This window comes from Astatotilapia calliptera, chromosome 13, assembly GCF_900246225.1.
Source record: "Astatotilapia calliptera chromosome 13, fAstCal1.2, whole genome shotgun sequence".
Lineage (NCBI taxonomy): Eukaryota > Metazoa > Chordata > Actinopteri > Cichliformes > Cichlidae > Astatotilapia > Astatotilapia calliptera.
Window position 1 is genome coordinate 15,933,434 of NC_039314.1, and position 18,127 is coordinate 15,951,560.

General features: G+C 43.7%; 1 protein-coding gene across 1 annotated transcript in view; it reads left to right on the top strand.

Annotated features, from left to right (window-relative positions):
• The window catches only part of zmiz1a (zinc finger, MIZ-type containing 1a), a 110,103-nt gene extending 94,881 nt beyond the window's left edge, over positions 1-15,222 (top strand). Inside the window, exons 7-24 of the mRNA XM_026189863.1 lie at positions 5,298-5,433; positions 7,326-7,440; positions 7,567-7,787; positions 7,882-8,083; positions 8,188-8,469; positions 8,574-8,750; positions 8,913-8,981; positions 9,125-9,290; positions 9,431-9,572; positions 10,530-10,740; positions 10,924-11,029; positions 11,156-11,316; positions 11,425-11,492; positions 11,575-11,643; positions 11,728-12,005; positions 12,371-12,546; positions 13,010-13,297; positions 13,751-15,222. Of these exons, the coding sequence (XP_026045648.1) occupies positions 5,298-5,433; positions 7,326-7,440; positions 7,567-7,787; positions 7,882-8,083; positions 8,188-8,469; positions 8,574-8,750; positions 8,913-8,981; positions 9,125-9,290; positions 9,431-9,572; positions 10,530-10,740; positions 10,924-11,029; positions 11,156-11,316; positions 11,425-11,492; positions 11,575-11,643; positions 11,728-12,005; positions 12,371-12,546; positions 13,010-13,297; positions 13,751-13,858 (2,975 nt within the window). The 3' untranslated portion in view covers positions 13,859-15,222. The remainder of the gene's footprint in view (positions 1-5,297; positions 5,434-7,325; positions 7,441-7,566; positions 7,788-7,881; positions 8,084-8,187; positions 8,470-8,573; positions 8,751-8,912; positions 8,982-9,124; positions 9,291-9,430; positions 9,573-10,529; positions 10,741-10,923; positions 11,030-11,155; positions 11,317-11,424; positions 11,493-11,574; positions 11,644-11,727; positions 12,006-12,370; positions 12,547-13,009; positions 13,298-13,750) is intronic.
• Positions 15,223-18,127: the final 2,905 nt, after the last annotated feature.

The following is an 18,127-nucleotide window of genomic DNA, read 5'->3' on the forward strand; positions in this document are numbered from 1 at the left end:
ACTCCTTCAGCCGTTCTTTGTGTTGCCATCCAAACTAATGAGGCTCAGAAAGTCTTATGTAACATCTCCTTTTTAGCAGCTTTCTTGAAAGCAGCTAACCCTTAAATATGTATGCATAAAACAGCCAAGCCCTCCAGCTGCTACGTGATACTGTGTCAGTAATAGATATTCCATATCAGTATCATGGTATCACAGTGCAGTCATGGCTGTAACTGCAGTCTTAAGAGGAAACAGGTGCACTTCTCTTGCACTGAATTTCAGTTGCCATGCAAGCTTTAAAAAAAAAGAAAAGGGAAAGGGCTGACACTCCGGAGCACTCTTCTCATACAGGCTTTGAAAACTCAACAGTACTTTCTTTTAGTCGCAGTTCACAGTATTTAGACATCAGCTCTTTTCTTTTGCTTACCACATTTGTACTGTTTTAATTCCATTTTGGAAACATGGCTGCCATAATATACTTTTGATAATGCACCTCAGCTGATGCTGTCTTTACGTTCTTCTGCTGAAAATGAACCCTCCCCCCCCCGTGGTGGGGCAGTTTTACCCAGCTTCTTTTCTTAATGTTTGCGTATTGATCATATATAAAGCGACTTCACATCTAAAGTCATTTTTATAAAATGTGTGACATGCCAGTGCTTTCCCCCCGCCAAAATGGCCTGTCTGTTTTGTTTTTTAATTTACTTTTATTTATACACACTATAATTACGCTGTATTAAATGCGTGGTGAACTCTGTTCCTCTTTTAATGCAGATGTCACCCTCTGAAATAGTCGTTTGAGTGGGTGGAAGTTCACTTTACCTCTGCACTTGGCATGCTCAGACACAGGGCTGCTTCGCTGTGTTCACTCTTTAAATCTTTAACCACACAATAGTACACTTAGTACAGTGATTTAGGGCCACAGCACAGCAGCACTCTTTTGCTGTTGCTTTCAGCATCTTTGCTGAAAGTTGAATACCTTGCGCTTATACGTGGCAGAGCACCGGCTTCATATTTCAGAACAGGTCAGGTGTTTATCAACAAAGTGGGGTCGCTGTCTTGCGGCTAACTCAATTATATTAGGGCGGATACATTTAAAGTATTAGCAATCTGTCAGGATTTCTAAGGGAAATGATATGCTCAGTAGCAGAAGGCTTTTACCGCACACGCAGATGCTTACACACACACAGCACTGCCAGAGTTCATAGTAATTAGCATTTGGGTTTCCTTGTAAAAAGGACTTGTACATACACTCTGTCATTAGTTAATGGGCCTTGCAGCCTGTTACCAGGGCTTATTCTCCCTCCCTTCTGCTCCCAGAGGGGCTGAGGTGAGGTGAGAATGAGCCAGGGCTTCTGCTATCAGTCAGCCATATAGCATTAAATACAGCTTGAGTGAGGAGGACCCATATGTCTCTGGGCATTATTCAATTAAAAGTCCCAGCTTCTAAGAAACGGAGATGGTTGGAACGGGTTCACGAGAGCTTCAGCTTATGTCCGGCTTTCCCTGCAGAGCAGTCTATGTGCTCAGGAGGAGGCTCTGTTTAAGGCTGGAGAATCCACTGAAACTTGTTAGAACAGAATAGTAGCTTCAGATGAGCCCCAGAGGCTTGAATGTCACCGTTGTCTACAGATATTAGTCAGGCAGATCAGTAACTGTGGTTTTAGTCATGTATTACGAAGAAGCGCTTGACTCTGTCAGCTTTTTGAATGCTTTTTAGAAAGTCTCAGATGGTGAGATTAGCTTAGATAAACTCATTTGCTGAATATCTGTGGGCTCACCAGCTGCAAGTCAAGGACAAGGAGATTCTCTATTAAATGCTTTCGATAGAATTTGATGATGGAACTATTTAAAAGCACAGCACGGCGTAACTGAGAGCTGACTCTTCGATGCAGGTAAAAACAGCAGTTTATGATGTTATTGTTGTGAAAGACTGTCAGACTGATGCGTCGAGAAAGTAGTTTCAGGAACACTTTCTCCATCAGCTACAATCTCTATACTTTTTTACCCAACTGTAAATTGTCAGCACATTATCAAGTAGCCCTGACAGTGTAGCTATTCAGCAGAAATAGGATAATCTCACCGTTTAAAGCTAGATGTAGCCACTGTGAGTAACCCGTTGTTTAGTGGATGAGTGTTGTGAAGCCTTTAGGTTACCAAGTGGTTTGTTTGGTTTTTTGTGGGGTAGGGGGTTGGAGCCAGAAGTGGGCATGCTTGGGTTATATATTGTAAACTCATTCTAGCTTTTTTAAATGACCCACTAGCTTTTCACCTGTGACTATGCTGATTTGTCTGCAGATAATTTACGTTACAGTGCACCGGCTACACGTGCAGCTTAAAGATGTACAGCAGGAATGATCACTTGATCGTCGGGTGGAAAGAGTAACTGTGAACTGTGTCAAGACCCACCTGACTCCAGACTTTTCATGAATGGTGACATTTATATAGGAATAAGGACCAAAACACTTTAAATGTCAGGCTGGTACAGAAACGTAAATACGTTTAATTGTGCTGTAAAATTTGGGCTTTTTATGATGTTTTTTGAGCCTCAAGTGGCCATTTGTGGAACTGCAGTTTCAGACTTAGATTATACCATTATGTAAAAGAAGGAAGGGGGGCATCAGTTGGGAAGACAGCGAGGGTAGTCGTACAGACCGGGTACAAATTTTCGTGTTCCCTTAGATGATTTTTTTGTGGAACACCACGTCAATTTGGATTTCCCGGAATGTTGGAGCAGACCAACATAACCTGAGGTAGCGATCCAAGATGGCAGCACTGAACATAAACAGTACTAAAACTGTAGACTTTGAACCTGTTTTGCCACTGTTGTGTATTTGTAACTCACTAAATGTGACTGATTGGGCTTTATCCACGAATGTGTTTTTTAAGAGCATAAAAATAAGTATTATGCCGTGTTGCTAGTGATACCTGAATGGCTCTAAGTTGGTAAGAACCAAAATAAATTTTCCCTCACTGTATCTGGAACGCGCTAACTCGGGAGTGACGCAACTCCAAGATATCTGGAACACAGCAACAGAGAGACAGGGAGCCGGATTTAAACGCAAGGAAAAAGTGAAGTAACGACGCATTTCGAGGATATTGTAGACTGCAGGCCTTAAGCCCCATGTGTATGTTCTCCCATAGCAGTATTGAATTCACAAAATTAAGACCTGTGTCAAAATGATGCATTAAAAAAAGTTTCCCAGCACACAAAATATGTATAATTAATAAATTGGGCTAAAATAGAAGGCTCCGATTGAAGAGCCATTTGGGAGCCATAAGAGCCAGCTCTTCTAAGGGAACCGAGCCAGAAGACCTCCCATCACTCTTAAAAGTACCATTTCCCAAAGCTGAACTATCTCAGTAATCTTGCTGGTTTCAGGATTCTCTCATTCTTAAGTAAAGTTGCAATCATGTTAAAGTTACCAGAGAATAGAAACATGGCATTCTTTAATATTAGAAACAAAAGACGGAAGAGAGTGAGAAAGGCTTTAAAGAAGAATCTTTAAGTAGCTGACCTTAACTTGTCTCAACCAGCCAGCTGTTAGCACCTTCAGAACAAACTGAAGGCTTTAGTTTCATCTTTCTATTCATTCAACGGGAATGAATAGAAAGATGAAATAAAGAGAGGTGTAATGAGACGGAGACCTTGTCTTTATATTCTTCTGTTTTTGTTGGCTGGGTTGTCTGCACGCTTGACATCTGCACCTCATGTTCTCCATTAGCGAAGTCAACAAAACAACTTAATGGATAGTAGTAGAGACAGATGCCATCAGAATGCTATTTAAATTTGTATGAGGACCGAGGGCGTGCGGGGCTCTGTAAAGAGGAGGGCCGTAAAGAGGTAAAGCGAGAGGAGTATGGCGGGCGAGTTGTGGGTGTGTGATAGTGTTGGCAGAGGTTTTAACACAGGGGGCTGTGAGGTGAAAACAAGGTCATGTACACTGTACTAAGCTCGCTAAATATGCACGACGCCCAGAGCAGACCCTCACTCTATTATGAATGACATCTGGCCTTGGCAGCTTGTTAGATTCAGTAGCTCATAACCACGCTGATGTGATAAGTCGCCATTGCTCTCTTTTGTCCTCTGCCTGTCTCTCCCTGCCTCAAAGCAACTCCCATCACTCGAGCTTGGAGTTTTAGGTCTAAATGGTGGGTTGCCTGTTGAAGAGACAGTCCCTCTGTGTGGAGGTGGTGATTTAGTGGGGAGATAAGCTCTCCGTAATGGCAGGGTGGAATAATTCCTCTTTAACTAGGAGGCTTGGCTCTCTCCACCCTGCAGAGGAAAATGTAACCGCTCCTCTCCTTTATTTTTTCCCTTCTCTCCTTTCTTTGTTGTTCCTTTCACTCCTCGTCATTTTCGAGTGACTTCAGAAATAATCACTTGTCATGTCATGTTTTTAATTTCCTTTCATTTAGATCATTTAGACATAGTGTAAATCTTAATGCAGTGCCAATTTCAGTGTCATGGACTTTGTAACACCCCCTCCGCCCCAAACCTAGTAACAGCACCTTCTAAAAGCTGCTGTATCTGGCTCTACAAGGCTATAAATAGCATCTTAAACTATTTAATAAAATGATGAACATGGTAACCTTTCTTTTGTTAGGCTGATGTTTGTCAAGGCAACTTTCAAATAACCCATCGATTAAAAAAAAAAAGAAGACAACTTGATTGGCATTGGGGAAAAAACACAACAAAATCAAATAAAATTGGCACATCATTGGAACAAGAACAAAAAATCCCAACTCTTATCTTCATGAAGGCGGGATGAGAAGGCTGTCTGATTAGTCCTTAGAGACATGAGAGGACAACGAGGCAAAGAATAAAGTGGTGCTGATGAATGAAGGAAGTGGAGGACTGAAGATGTTACTGTTTCTTACTTTCTACACGGCTCTTATCTGTAACCCCAATCACTCACTGGTGTCTGCCTCTCACGCTCCATTTCAGCTTTTTCCTCACAGTGGCAGAGAAAACTGGGAGGTCCTTTGTGCTGTACATAGATCTCAGTTTATATTTGACTCTGCAGGTTGATATGACGTGTAAGGCAGCTGTTGTGGAAACTACACAGAGCGATTGATAATGGAAGTGTTGCATTAGGCTGCCCCCTGGAGGCTTTAGCAGTAACATCAAGCTGCAACCGTTAGACACCTGTAATTGTGTTTATTGAAGGAAAACTTTAAAACTCTGTTATAAGCGACATTCTGTGTGATCATTTGCAACCATAGAGCCATAAACATGCGTCTGATAATACATAAGTACCCAGTGCAGACCAGTTGTGCACACGAGGAATCATGAACCTGTCATTGTGCTCTCCTTGCAGCCCTGCTGTCGTCGTGGTGCGAGGAGCTGGGTCGCCTCCTCCTTCTGCGTCACCAGAAGAACAGACAGAACGAACCGCAGGGGAAAGTCCCCATGCAGCCCGGCATGAACAGCATGAAGCCCGGCCTCACGCACAGGTGAGATACATGCCCTGTCAGATTACAAAGCCTGCTGCAGTTGGCTCTCAGTAAAGTCACATTTTCAATAAAGTGTGTGGTGGGAGGAAACTGCATCTGAATAACCAGTGTACAATATATTGCCAGCTTCCCATGCATGTGAACTTGAGACATCCCATTCTAAGTCCATAGGGTTTAATATTATGTCGGCCCAGCCTCTGCAGCTATAACAGCTCCAACTCTTCTAGGAAGGCTTTCCACAAGGTTTAGGAGTGCTTATGGGAATTTTTCACCATTCTGAGATCACACACTGATAATGGACGATGAGGCCTGGATAACAGTCTCCACTCTAATTCATCCCGAAGGTGATCTGTCAGGTTGAAGTTAGGACTCTGTGCAGACCAGTCAAGTTCTTCCATACCAAACTGTTTCCACAAAGTCCAAAATGTTAAAGCATTAAGAGTTTCTTTTACTGGAAGTAAGGCGCTGAGGCCAACTGCTGAAAAACAGCCCCACACTATAAACCCCCTGCACCAAACTTTACATTGGGTACAGTGCAGTCAGACAAGAAGCATTCTCCTGGCAACCGCCAAACCCAGACTCACCCATCGGATTGCCAGATGGAGAAATGTGATTCGTCAGTCCAGGCAATACGTCTCCACTGCTCTCGAGTCCAGTGGCGGCACGCTTTACATCACTGCATCTGACACTTTGCACTGAGCTTGTGATTTAAGGCTTGGATGCAGCTGTTTGGCCGTGGAAGCCCATTCCATGAAGTTTGCCACACACTGTGAAGGCCGCAGGAAGTTTTGAGGTCTGTAACGACTGACTGCAGAAAGTTGGCGACCTCTGTGCACTGTGCGCCTCAGCACCTGCTGACCCCACTCTCTGATTTTACGTGGCCTACAACCTCATGGTTGAGTTGTTGTCGTTCCCAATCACTTCCACTTTGTTATAACAGCTGACTGATATTTAGCAGTACAGGGGGCGTCCTATCACAGTACCAGCTTGGAGTTCCTGAGAGCAACATGTTCTTTCACAGATCATTGTAGAAACAGTCTGCATTCTTAGGTGCTTAAATTTATACACCGTAGTCATGGAAGTGATTGGAACACGTGAGTTCAATGAATTGGATGGGTGAGTGAATACTTTTGGCAATATAGTGTTTATAAGGCATCAGAGGAAGTCATTAAAGAAATTAAGGTTCACATCTAACATTCAGGCCTCATGAGGGTTTCCACTGATTGGAGAAAAGCCAGAAAAATTTGTGGAAGTGAAGTGATGTGAAGTGCAAGGGCAAACCTAGAGGGAAGACAGATGTGAGGTAATGCTTTTAGAGAACAGCATGTGCTCGGACCTCTCTCAAAAAAACAAAAAGAGAAGGGGGGAAAAAAGCCTGGAGTTAGCCAAGAGTCCTGTTTGCTTCTGCTGAAGATCTTGGGATAATGTGTATTTATGAGGAAATATTGAACATGTCGTCCATTCTGAGAGCTAACCTCTCAGGGAAAACAGGGTGCCTTCCAAGAGCAGCAGTTCCCTCCCACACTGCTGGCCACTTGCCTCTCCCCTCATGGAGACTTAGCTTGTTTATCATGTGTAACAGAATCTCGTATTTTACTCTATTTGTTTTAAATCTGAACGCTAAACATTCCAGATGTGTACTACCTATCCTTATCCGAAGAACTTAGATGTTTACCGGTGCATGCGGACAGACGAGTCCTTATCGGCACATTTGGAAATTTTGACTCATCTTACTTGTGCAATCATTAGCAGATTTCCTGGCTCGAAATGTGGTGTGAAACTCAACGCCAGACATTTAAATTGAATGAACATTTCGGCTTAAGAAACCCTAGAGTTACTCAGAACTTTAAGTGACATCAGGCACATTGTTTGTGTTTTGATCTGTTTTCCAGTGATGGCTCATTTCCCTATGACTCTGTCCCCTGGCAACAAAACGCCAACCAGCCCCCTGGGTCATTGTCCGTGGTTACAACAGTGTGGGGCGTTACCAACACATCACAGAGTCAGGTATGTCCATGCATGAAAAGCACCCACTCTGTAATTATATGAGTTCAGCAAACAGTTTTAAGACAGGTTTATTGCACAAACCTAGCAGATAGTTTCACTTCCTCTTTGATTCTTTGTTAAATATAGGTGCTAGGCAACCCAATGGCAAACAGCAATAACCCCATGAATCCTGGGGGTAACCCAGTGGGATCGGGCATGTCTGGCAATGCAGCAGGGCTCAATTCACCCCAGTTCAATGCGCAGCAGCAACAATTCCCAAATAAAGGCGGTTCCAGCCAATCATACATGCAGCAGAGCATGTACGGCAGGCCCGGCTACCCCGGTGGTCCTGGAGGATACAGTGGGAGGTGAGAAACAGGATACCAGTCTTCTTTTTTATTCTTTAAGACAGCAGCTCCGGTTTTAAAAGAGTGGTTAAAACATAAATCATGTGTTCATCAGTTACTCTGGAGGCCCGAATGCACCACCAGGAGGTATGGGAATGGCCTCCCACACACGTCCTCCTGGTGACTTCACCCAGCCAGCTGCTGCAGCTGCAGCTGCTGCTGTTGCTGCCGCTGCTGCTACCGCGACAGCCACTGCAACAGCCACTGTAGCGGCGCTGCAGGAAACCCAGAATAAAGACATGAACCAGTATGGACAGGTACAGTACACATCTGCTATGAGGCAAACAGTTTGATGGAGGAAGATGTTAGGTAACTACCTGCTGCAAAATGTAGCCATTAATTATTCGGTTGTTTTCTCCAGATGTGTCCATCGTTCCAGATGGGCCATGCTCCAGCCTACAATAGCCAGTTTATGAATCAGCCAGGCCCACGAGGTCCCCCTGGGGGAATGAATCCATCCAGCATGGGATCTGCCATGAACAACCCCAATATGAGCGGGCCTCCAATGGGTATAAACCAGGCGAGAACCCCAGGCATGACGCCTTTTGGAGCTCACAGCCAGAGGATGCCTCAGCAAGGTTATCCCGGTGGACCTCGACAGGGCATACCCATGCAGGGGATAAAGAGACCATATCCTGGGGATGTGAGTGGAAATATCAGACATGAATATTCTTCTTGTTGTAGCACCTGAGACATGTATATATATATAATGTCTTTTCTTCTTTTTTTTAAACTTTCTTCTTGAAGGGAAGCTATGGAGGTCAGCAGTATGGGCCAAACAGTCAGTTCCAACAGCAGGGGCAGTATCCCTCATCAAATGCCTCCAGACCATTGCCCTCTCCTAACTACCCCAGCCAGAGGATGCCGGGGCAACAGGGCCAAGGGCAGTACCCACCTGGCATGCCCATGAGCCAGTACTACAAGGTTTGTTAGTCCATCATTTATGCATACTCAGGGTCAGAAGGGGGGCAAAGGAAGCGAATTATTCAGAAGATCAGGACGTTTGAACCCTTGTCACCTAAACTATAGTGCATCCCTGGCACTAAAGGGAACTGTATCAATTCCTTTTTGCTTTTCCTTATTCAGCAGGAGCCCTTCAACGGTCAGAGCACCAACTTCTCTGGAGGCGGATACTCTTACGGCCAAGGCAGTGGGGTATGTTTTTCCTTCGTATCCATGTAAAAGTGCAATTTCAGTTTTAGCAGGTGAAGACATTGGTGCCAGATTTGAGCCTTTCATGTCTGTGAAATGACTTTAACAGATCTTTTGATTATTGCACTTCCCCCACCTTTCTTTAGCCCCCCAGGCCTGGTAACTACCCACACTCTCCAGTCCCCGGAAACCCCACACCTCCCATGACCCCGGGAAGTAGTATTCCGCCGTATCTGTCGCCAAACCAGGATGTGAAGCCCCCGTTTCCAGCCGACATGAAACCAAATATGACAGCGCTTCCGCCCCCTCCAAGTAAGTACCCAAGCAGACCTGAAACGAGTCGTTCACATGACTCATTTGTCTGTTTTTGTCCTTTTTATCCTTTTATCTCACCTCCTGACATTTACATTCTGAGATTAAAAGCCATCCTCTCCCGTTTTCCTCGTCTGCAGCTATCCCCAACGAGGAACTACGTCTGACGTTCCCAGTCAGGGACGGAGTGGTGCTGGAACCGTTCCGCTTGGAGCACAACCTGGCTGTCAGCAACCACGTCTTCCACCTTCGACCGTCCGTCCACCAGACCCTCATGTGGAGGTAAAAACCTTGTAGTTTCGTATTTGTTGTTACTAGTGCAGCATGTGCACAGCAAGCTCTAAAATGGATGTGTGGTGAAAGTTGCTACATTGTGGGTGCTGTTATTTTAGGCTGTTGTTATAGCGCCACATGAATGTGACAGACATGAGATACTAAATCACATACTAAATCACGTGTTACTGCAGAGTTTATTAATAGTGAGAATCTTGATTTGTCGTAAGCTAGCACAGTGTTGCCTACATACAATCCGCTTCATTTCTTTGTATTTGACATCGAAGGAGGCAGATTTCTTTTTTTTTCTTTGCAAGGTTTTTGCCTTCATCAGATAATGTAATAGTGAAGAGTACACAGGAAAGGAGGGAGAGCGAGGGCCTTGGGTCAGAATCAAACCCGAGTTGTTGCATTCAGCCTTGCGACATCTCCTCACCCCCTGAGCTAAACTGGCACCCGTGTTTTTTATAAAATGGTCTTAAGCAATAGTTCTCCAGGATTTCTGGAGATCTTTCAAAGTTTTTATTTGGACACTGCCTGCTTTTCCAGTCATTTTCAGTTCTTTCCTCATAGCTGCCAAAAACAAACAACCATGAGCCAAAAACCTGGCATATGTCTTCAGGGTGTGCAGTATGTCCTTAAAAAATAGAGTAAATTGGACACGTGGAGGGCAAAAGATGAGGTTACAGGTCTTAAAAAACAGGCAAAATCCAAAATCTGGCATCTGACCCTTCACTTGATCCATCTGCTATTCATGAAGCGTCATCAGAAATGGTCTCAGTGGATGGGTGTCTGTCAATAAGTCATCCTAAGGAAGGGAAACAAGAAAAAAACCAAAGATTGACTTTCAAACTCATTAGAATTGGTTAACCTCTGATGCCTGATGTATTGTACAGACTGTGCGGCTGTCGTTTTGTTTTTCCCAGTTTTTTCCACTAACTGTTATTCCTCTGGTTACCCTCAAAGGTCTGACCTCGAGCTGCAGTTTAAGTGCTACCATCATGAAGACAGGCAAATGAACACCAACTGGCCTGCTTCCGTCCAGGTCAGCGTCAACGCCACGCCTCTCACCATCGAGAGGGGAGACAACAAAACCTCCCACAAACCCCTGCACCTGAAGCACGTTTGCCAACCCGGGAGGAACACCATCCAAATTACGGTCACCGCATGCTGTTGTGTGAGTATTCGCATTCTCAGAGCACCGACTAGCAGCTTTGATATGTAGCGGCTTCATTCATTAGTTCAGACAAGCTGGAGTGATTTACACACACGTGATTTCAATTTGCATTGTCTGGAGTATGAATGAGATTCAGCTGTCTGTACTAATTCTGCTTGTGTTCATGGCTTCTTTTCTTTGCAGTCCCACCTGTTTGTGCTTCAGCTGGTCCACAGGCCATCTGTGCGATCCGTCCTCCAGGGGCTCCTGAAGAAGAGACTCCTCCCTGCAGAACACTGCATCACCAAGAGTACGGCTCCTTTGCGTAGTTAATGTTCAATAATACATCCGAATTCAGTGAACTCAACCCTGTTTCTCTTTATCGTTCTTTAAGCACATCTATGACTGCTCCCTCTGTGACACTTTATATTTTCAGTTAAGAGAAACTTCAGCAGCGTTGCGGCCTCGGCGGGCAACACTACTCTTAACGGGGAAGACGGCGTGGAGCAGACGGCCATTAAAGTGTCTTTGAAATGTCCCATCACGTTCAGACGCATCCAGCTACCTGCGAGGGGGCACGACTGCAAGCATGTTCAGGTTTGCGTGCATTTAAGTGGAAATAATGTTAATGGAAATGCGTGCCTGGTGTTGCAGTGAACGGAAGAATATTATCCTAATGAGGATTTGTGATGTTTCTGTCTGCAGTGCTTTGATCTGGAGTCCTACTTGCAGCTCAACTGTGAGAGGGGGACATGGAGGTGTCCTGTGTGCAAGTAAGGAGGCTTGTGTAAAAATACGTTTAGGGAATCCATCCAGTAGCTTATGTGTTGTTTTTATTCTGGGTTTTTTTTATAGTAAAACTGCGTTGTTAGAAGGACTCGAGGTGGACCAGTACATGTGGGGAATCCTGAATGCTATTCAAAAGTAAGTTCACTCTGTTTAGCCTGTTTTTACACGCACAAATTGTTTAGACGTGAAGCCAACATGATTTGTTTTCTCCTCCAATAGTTCAGAGTTTGAGGAGGTAACTATAGACCCCACATGTAGCTGGCGACCTGTCCCCATCAAGTCTGAGCTACACATCAAAGAAGACCCCGACGCACCGCTGGCCAAGCGCTTTAAAACAATGAGCCCGAGTCAGATGACCATGCCTAATGTGATGGAAATGATCGCACAGCTAGGGCCAGGCCCCGGCCCAGGATCTGGACCCGGACCTGGGCCGAGTCCATACCCACCACACCCCGGTCAACATGTTAGTGGCAACGGGGGAGATTACCCGGGAGCAGGTAATGAAAAGCAGGCAGCGTCCTGCAGTGTAGAATAATAACAGGAGAGTCATCTCATTTATCGGAAGAATGAGCCGTTGTGCATTTTGCAGCAGGATCTATTGATGTGTCTCTAGTGCATTAAACAAAGAAACAGCCCCAAGGAGAGTTTTATGCTGAAACTGTGTTTTAAAAAATGTTCCTGCTCTGATAAATGTTTCTCATCAGTAAAAAAAAAAAAGTAGAATGGGTATATCCTGTTATGTAACTGCTTTGATAAAGGTACATTTTATTTGCAACATCAGGGATTCCTCATCAAATGAGTGAGCGGGACCAAACTGCAGTTAGCCCCTTCAAAAGATGTGTTTTATCTTCTCTCCTTGTAGGCAACAGTTACCACACCCAGGGGAATTTCGACTTCCCTCACGGGAACCCCTCCGGAGGTGGAGGGGGTCCCCCTATGAATGACTTCATCCATGGACCTCAGCTATCCCATCCTCCCGACGGGCCTGGTGGTCTCCTCCCACAGGATAAGCCCCTCAGCCACAGCATGAATGATCCAGTGAGTACATCTGACTTTGGCTGCTCATGGTTTATGGGAATAAAGTTGCACATTAAGCTTTTCATATATTTGGGCTTTTTTTAATGCGATGCTAAGTTAGTCATGTTTGCTGCTTAGTCTGAGGAAGAAACTCTCTAGAGAATCTGTGCCGTACTGAACACCTGTATTTCTTATCTGACCAAGGTGCAGCCTGTGCCTCTAGCCAGCATGTGTGCTCAGTCATGCTCACATGTTCATGTCACCGTATAATGTTGCAGCTGTACATGTCTGCTGATCGCAGCTTCCATTTAGAAAGCCTGTTCCATATTATTCACGCTGGAACTCATTTCGCTCCCCCCCTTCCTTCCCCCCTTAACACTCTCTCCTTCCCTCTCTGTGTGTCTCTCTCGCTTTATCCTCCTCCTTTTTTCCCCTCCCGTCTCTCCTTCACTGTCGCTCTTTGTTTGCCCTCTCGCACTTGCAGATGTCCCATTCCGATCAGTCCCATAACTCCATGCAGCAGCAGCAGAGCTTGCATGCGTCTCCCCACCCCGGCGGCCAAACAGGGCCGCCTTTACATCACAGTGTCCAGTCAGGGCAGCCCTTGCATCACAGTGGCCAATCATCGCACCCGCCTCGCCAGTCGCAGCCTCAGCCGCAGCCTCAGCATCCCGGGCAGAACAGTCATCCTCACAGCGATCTGAACTTTAACCCCTCCTCAGATGGGCAGATGGGTCAGGGAGCCCAGGATATGCCCGAACCCTCCCTGGATGTAAGTGTGTCTGCTTTGGGTGCCGTAAGCTAACTGTTGACCTGTTGTCTGCCGCAGCTGCTCTCATCTCTCTGCTGTTTTCTGTTAACATTTGACTCTCGGCGGTAGCTGTTTATGTGCACGCTAGCATCAACTTTATTGATTGACGAATTTTATTGAATTTTATTTTTTCTTTTATTTGTATTCTTTCACTTATTGTTGCATGTGTGTTGTTGCTGCCTGTGTTTGAGTATGGTAATTTCTGTAACTGTGAGACATCTGCTGCTGCCTATCTTGGCCAGGTCTCCCTTGAAAAAGAGGTTTTTAATCTCAATGGGATCTTCCTGGTTAAATAAAGGTTAATAAATAAAATCAACACTTCATATGAAGTCACTAGAAAAGGTAAATTTGCCTTCCTTGAAAAAAAGAACAAAAGAAATCATGTTTTTGTTTTTTTCTGCCTTTCGTGCACAGTTGCTTCCCGAACTGGCGAATCCAGAAGAGCTGCTCTCGTACCTGGACCCCCCCGACCTTCCCACCAACAGCAACGACGACCTCCTCTCCCTTTTTGAGAACAACTAGCACCTTCGCCTTGCCCACGAGCCCCTCGTTCACCCCCGTGGGAGTCGTGACGTGTCGGACCACCCCGTCCACAGACGCCTGACCGACCTCCTGTTAACACTTCAAATCAGCTTTCTTATGCACTTACACACAAACGGAGAATGTGCGGCACAGGAGCACAGCTGGGGGGGGGGGGCACCTGTTTGGGAACTCCTAGGGAGAGAGCAGGAGAGCCTCTCGTCCCCCACACTTCCTTCTTTCGCTTGTGCAAAGATTCAACACACCAGTTCCACCACCTCTGACTCAAAACACGCCATTTACAGCCATGTCGGTGGGCACTAAAGTGACTTCATATATATATATATATGTGTGTGTGTGTGTATATATGTATACATATACATATATATATATATTAAATATTTGTGACTTTTTTTCAACTGAAAAACTGTGCAGCTATAATCATTATATGTAATCAACACAGAGGAGACAGGAGCCGTTGTGGGCTCCAGGAAAAGTGTTGTAGCTTTGTTGTTTATATAAATATCTATAATTTTCATTTTAAAAAAAAAAGGACGAGAGTCGGCGGCAAAGACATTGTCTTGTAAGAGTGTTTTTACCCTTGAAATGTGTTCTTCCAAAACTTTGGCGTATGCCATGCCCTTTGACCTTGCCACCCCCCCACCTCCCTAGACTTCTGAATGTGTGTGTGTGTGTGTCTGTGTGTGTCTGTGTGTGCGTGAGGTGGTTAAATAACTGGAACTCATCAGAATCAGTGCACTGAGAGGACAAACTCAATCGTCCTTGAGTGTCAGCGGAGGAGGCGAGTGCACATAGTGTGAAATGTGGTGTGTGTGTGTGTGTGCCCGACTGCGAGTGTGTTTCCGCGTCCTCTTTCGTTTGCCTGCGAGCGTACGTGGAAAACAGCGGGAGAGAGAAAGTTTGAGACAGAAGAGGAGGGGGGAGGGAGGGGACAATCTAGCTTAAAGAGCTGTCTCAGCACCTGTGTATTTATTGTGACGTTTCACTTCTCATCGAATTCAGCACAGTTTCCATCACAAGTGCATGTGTGCCAACGGCTCCTGTTGTCTTTTGTCCAGCCTAGATGTGCTTGATCAAATCATTATCTTTCTAGTCTTTATATTTATTATTTTATTGTAAATTCATCGGGGGTTTTTTGTTCTTTGTCAGCGTCTTTGTGTTTTCTTCGTTCAACCTCCTGCTCCCTTTCCCTTTATTGACACGAATCAGTCACCGCAGCTGTCCTGTGCTTTTTGTAAGGGGTTGAGTCTGGATATTACTGTGTGTTGGTGTAACAGCAGGATTTCAGCATCCCACAGACATCCACAGAAGTTTTTAAAATCACTGTTTTATAAAAAAAAATCAAACACACACACAGAAAAAAAATCTGTATGACTGTACTGATCTTTTGTTGTTTTATTACTGTTTGGGAAGGGGAAGAAAAAAAACAACTTGCATGACCCGACAGTGTTTCCAGAGCTGTTGTATATACCCTTTGTGAATACATTGTGAATGTACAGTACTGTACCTAACTATTACTGGCATCTACATGGTACTGCGTGTCTGTCGGTGACAACTCACACACATTAAATACACACAGTCCCCAATAAACAGTCCAACATTGTAAGGAATTGATTTAAATGCACTCTCACTGGCTTTGTATTAAGTACCTGTGTATTGTGTACAGTTTTTTCCATTACTCTGTGACTTTGAATCAGCGGGAAGAAACATATAAAAGGTTGTTAATGCAGCTCTGGGGTCCAAATTTCTCCAAAACGTATTTGTTCAATATTATTGGATCCTCATCTTCTTTATTTAAGGTGAGAATGTGCAAAAAAAAAAAAGTCCTCTGGATGGTTTTGAGGTGTGATACTGAGCTTTTCATAGCCATCGATCTGTGTGTTTCCATCACTTTTGTTTTGCATTTTAAGTTATTTTTGTCCAGTGTTTGTATGAGAGTAAAATTTGGTTTACATCAGTTTATGCAGTAAAGACAATGAATATGAAGTAAACTGTATGTCATTGGTAAAAAAAAAAAAAAAGTCGCCCATATTTAGGCTTTATGATCCTTTTTCAAGAACCACATTTTGGCTTCAAGAGTAATCACATGGCCTGCATACAACACAGCTGAAAGAGTCAAATGTTGTTTTGTGTTTGTTTATATGTTTGTTAAAGACAATGCACTGCCGCATTGGGATGTTTTATTTCCCTACACAGTGTGTAATTATGACTGTAACCTTTCACAAAAATCGAGTAATTTTCGCGACACACTTTGTACTAGTTGAGGATTTAAAGGAGAAGACGATTAATATTGTAAAATGAAATTCGGGAAAGACCCCCAGTAAGTTTTGGGGGACGGGTTTGGGATATAAGGGATATTTGTACATAATGTAAATGACAAATAGAGACACGTTAACAGAAATGTATTCATTTTCTCCAGTGGGAGTGTGCATAGTGTATTTAGAATTTGTAAAGCTTGCATCCTCCTGTCAGACATTGAATTGGGAAAATGAGTCTGTGTTTGATTATGTCTGTGCAGACCTCTCTAACCATGCCTGTTCATTTATGTAAGATACTTTATGAACCCCTTCGACAAGGGGTTCAAGAAAAAGAAAAGACGTTTTTCCTCTTGTGTAATATGAAAATTCTGTGTATTTCGTTATTACCTGTGTACTTTATAAAGGTGCTACGAAATTATTCCGACCTTTTGAGGTATAATTGGGACTCGGGAGACATCGAGCTTCGAGAAGGCTCTCGAGGGTTGTTTCCAAAATTTACAGTTTGTAAAACATTTTGTCAAATTTATAATTTTTATGCAATTTGGCAAAACTTATGCTATAAAGGTACAATCTGAAGTGATTGGCACAAGTGGCAGTTGTCTATTTGGTTTTGTACATTGTATGTACAATCATTTCATATTCTAAACTGGTGAGAAAATAAAGGAACTAATTGTGATTTTTAGTCTTGCAGAACTGTATGTAGTTAGATGATGTGACAACCTAATATTTATCTAATAAATATGTATTCAGATGAAACACAGTTGGCAGCCTTCTGTGTATTTTGGGCTCGACTTGTCCAACATGTTCCATGGAACAATAAAAAAATTCAGTTCACTTGTATTTACATGTAGTGCAAAAATCACAGAGCAGTCGCCTCAAAATGCTTTTAACACAAAGAAACCTCTGGCGGAACAACCACAGGGAGGGGCAGTCATGTGACGCAATGAGTTGGAGTTAATTAGAGGAAGACAGGACAAACTGGAAGACAGTCAGAGATCACTAATATCTAGTAACTAAATGCAAAGTGGTGTGTAAGCAGTACAGTGAGTCATGGAAAGCCCTCGGCAGCTAGGCCTATTATAACATAACATAATAAAACATAATTAAGAGAAGATTCAGGGTTACCTGATCCAGCCCGAACATTGAAATGCAGACCACAAAGTCGAAATCATTCACCGTCTCACAGCTCACTTCCTCAGCTGAACGCTCCACTGATACACATGGACACATCCAGTTGGTAAACTCCATACATTTAAGCTTCTTTAGCCTGTTTACAAGTTGCTATGCACAGCATGCGCCTTTACAACCCACGTCCAGCTCAACTCTGACCTTCATGCTTTGTTAGTGATAGTGTGATGCTACTGTTCTAAATATAGTCAGTTTAAACTATTTATATATTATGTACAGCTGAGTGAAAAAGAAAGAACACTCCATGACTCAGTAGCTTGCAGAACCACATGAATTTGAAGCAAACAATTTTTGTATGACTTTCTTGGTCTCTTACGTCATGGATTTTTTTCCGTTTTTTAAGGACACCACTTTCAGATACTGTTCAGCTGCAGATAGATTCAGGCTGTTAGTATCAGGGCCTAAAGGTACAATATAAAATGGGCTCTTTACTATTTTGTCTGTTATGTGTAGACAGCACTAGTTCGTCCCTTTAATTAGGTTTCTTTTTTAATCCTTGAACGATTCATAGGTCAGCATTACATGTTTTGGGGGTTTTTTTTAATGGGGCGGAAAAAGGCCAGAAATAAGGCCTGAAAATGAGTGAAAAATCATCCAAAGAAAAACTTCAAAAGACCTTCAGAAAGTCTAAAGAACTACTGCCCTTTAAAAAAAAGAATCTTGCATCTTGGACAAAAAATGCAGAGAAATGAGGTGGCTCAAGACTACCTGAATATAGCTTGAATTTAAAAACAAAGAAAAGATGCACACATGAAAGGATTTTAAAGACCAAATCCAATTAAACATTTGAGTGTAAATTCGTGTT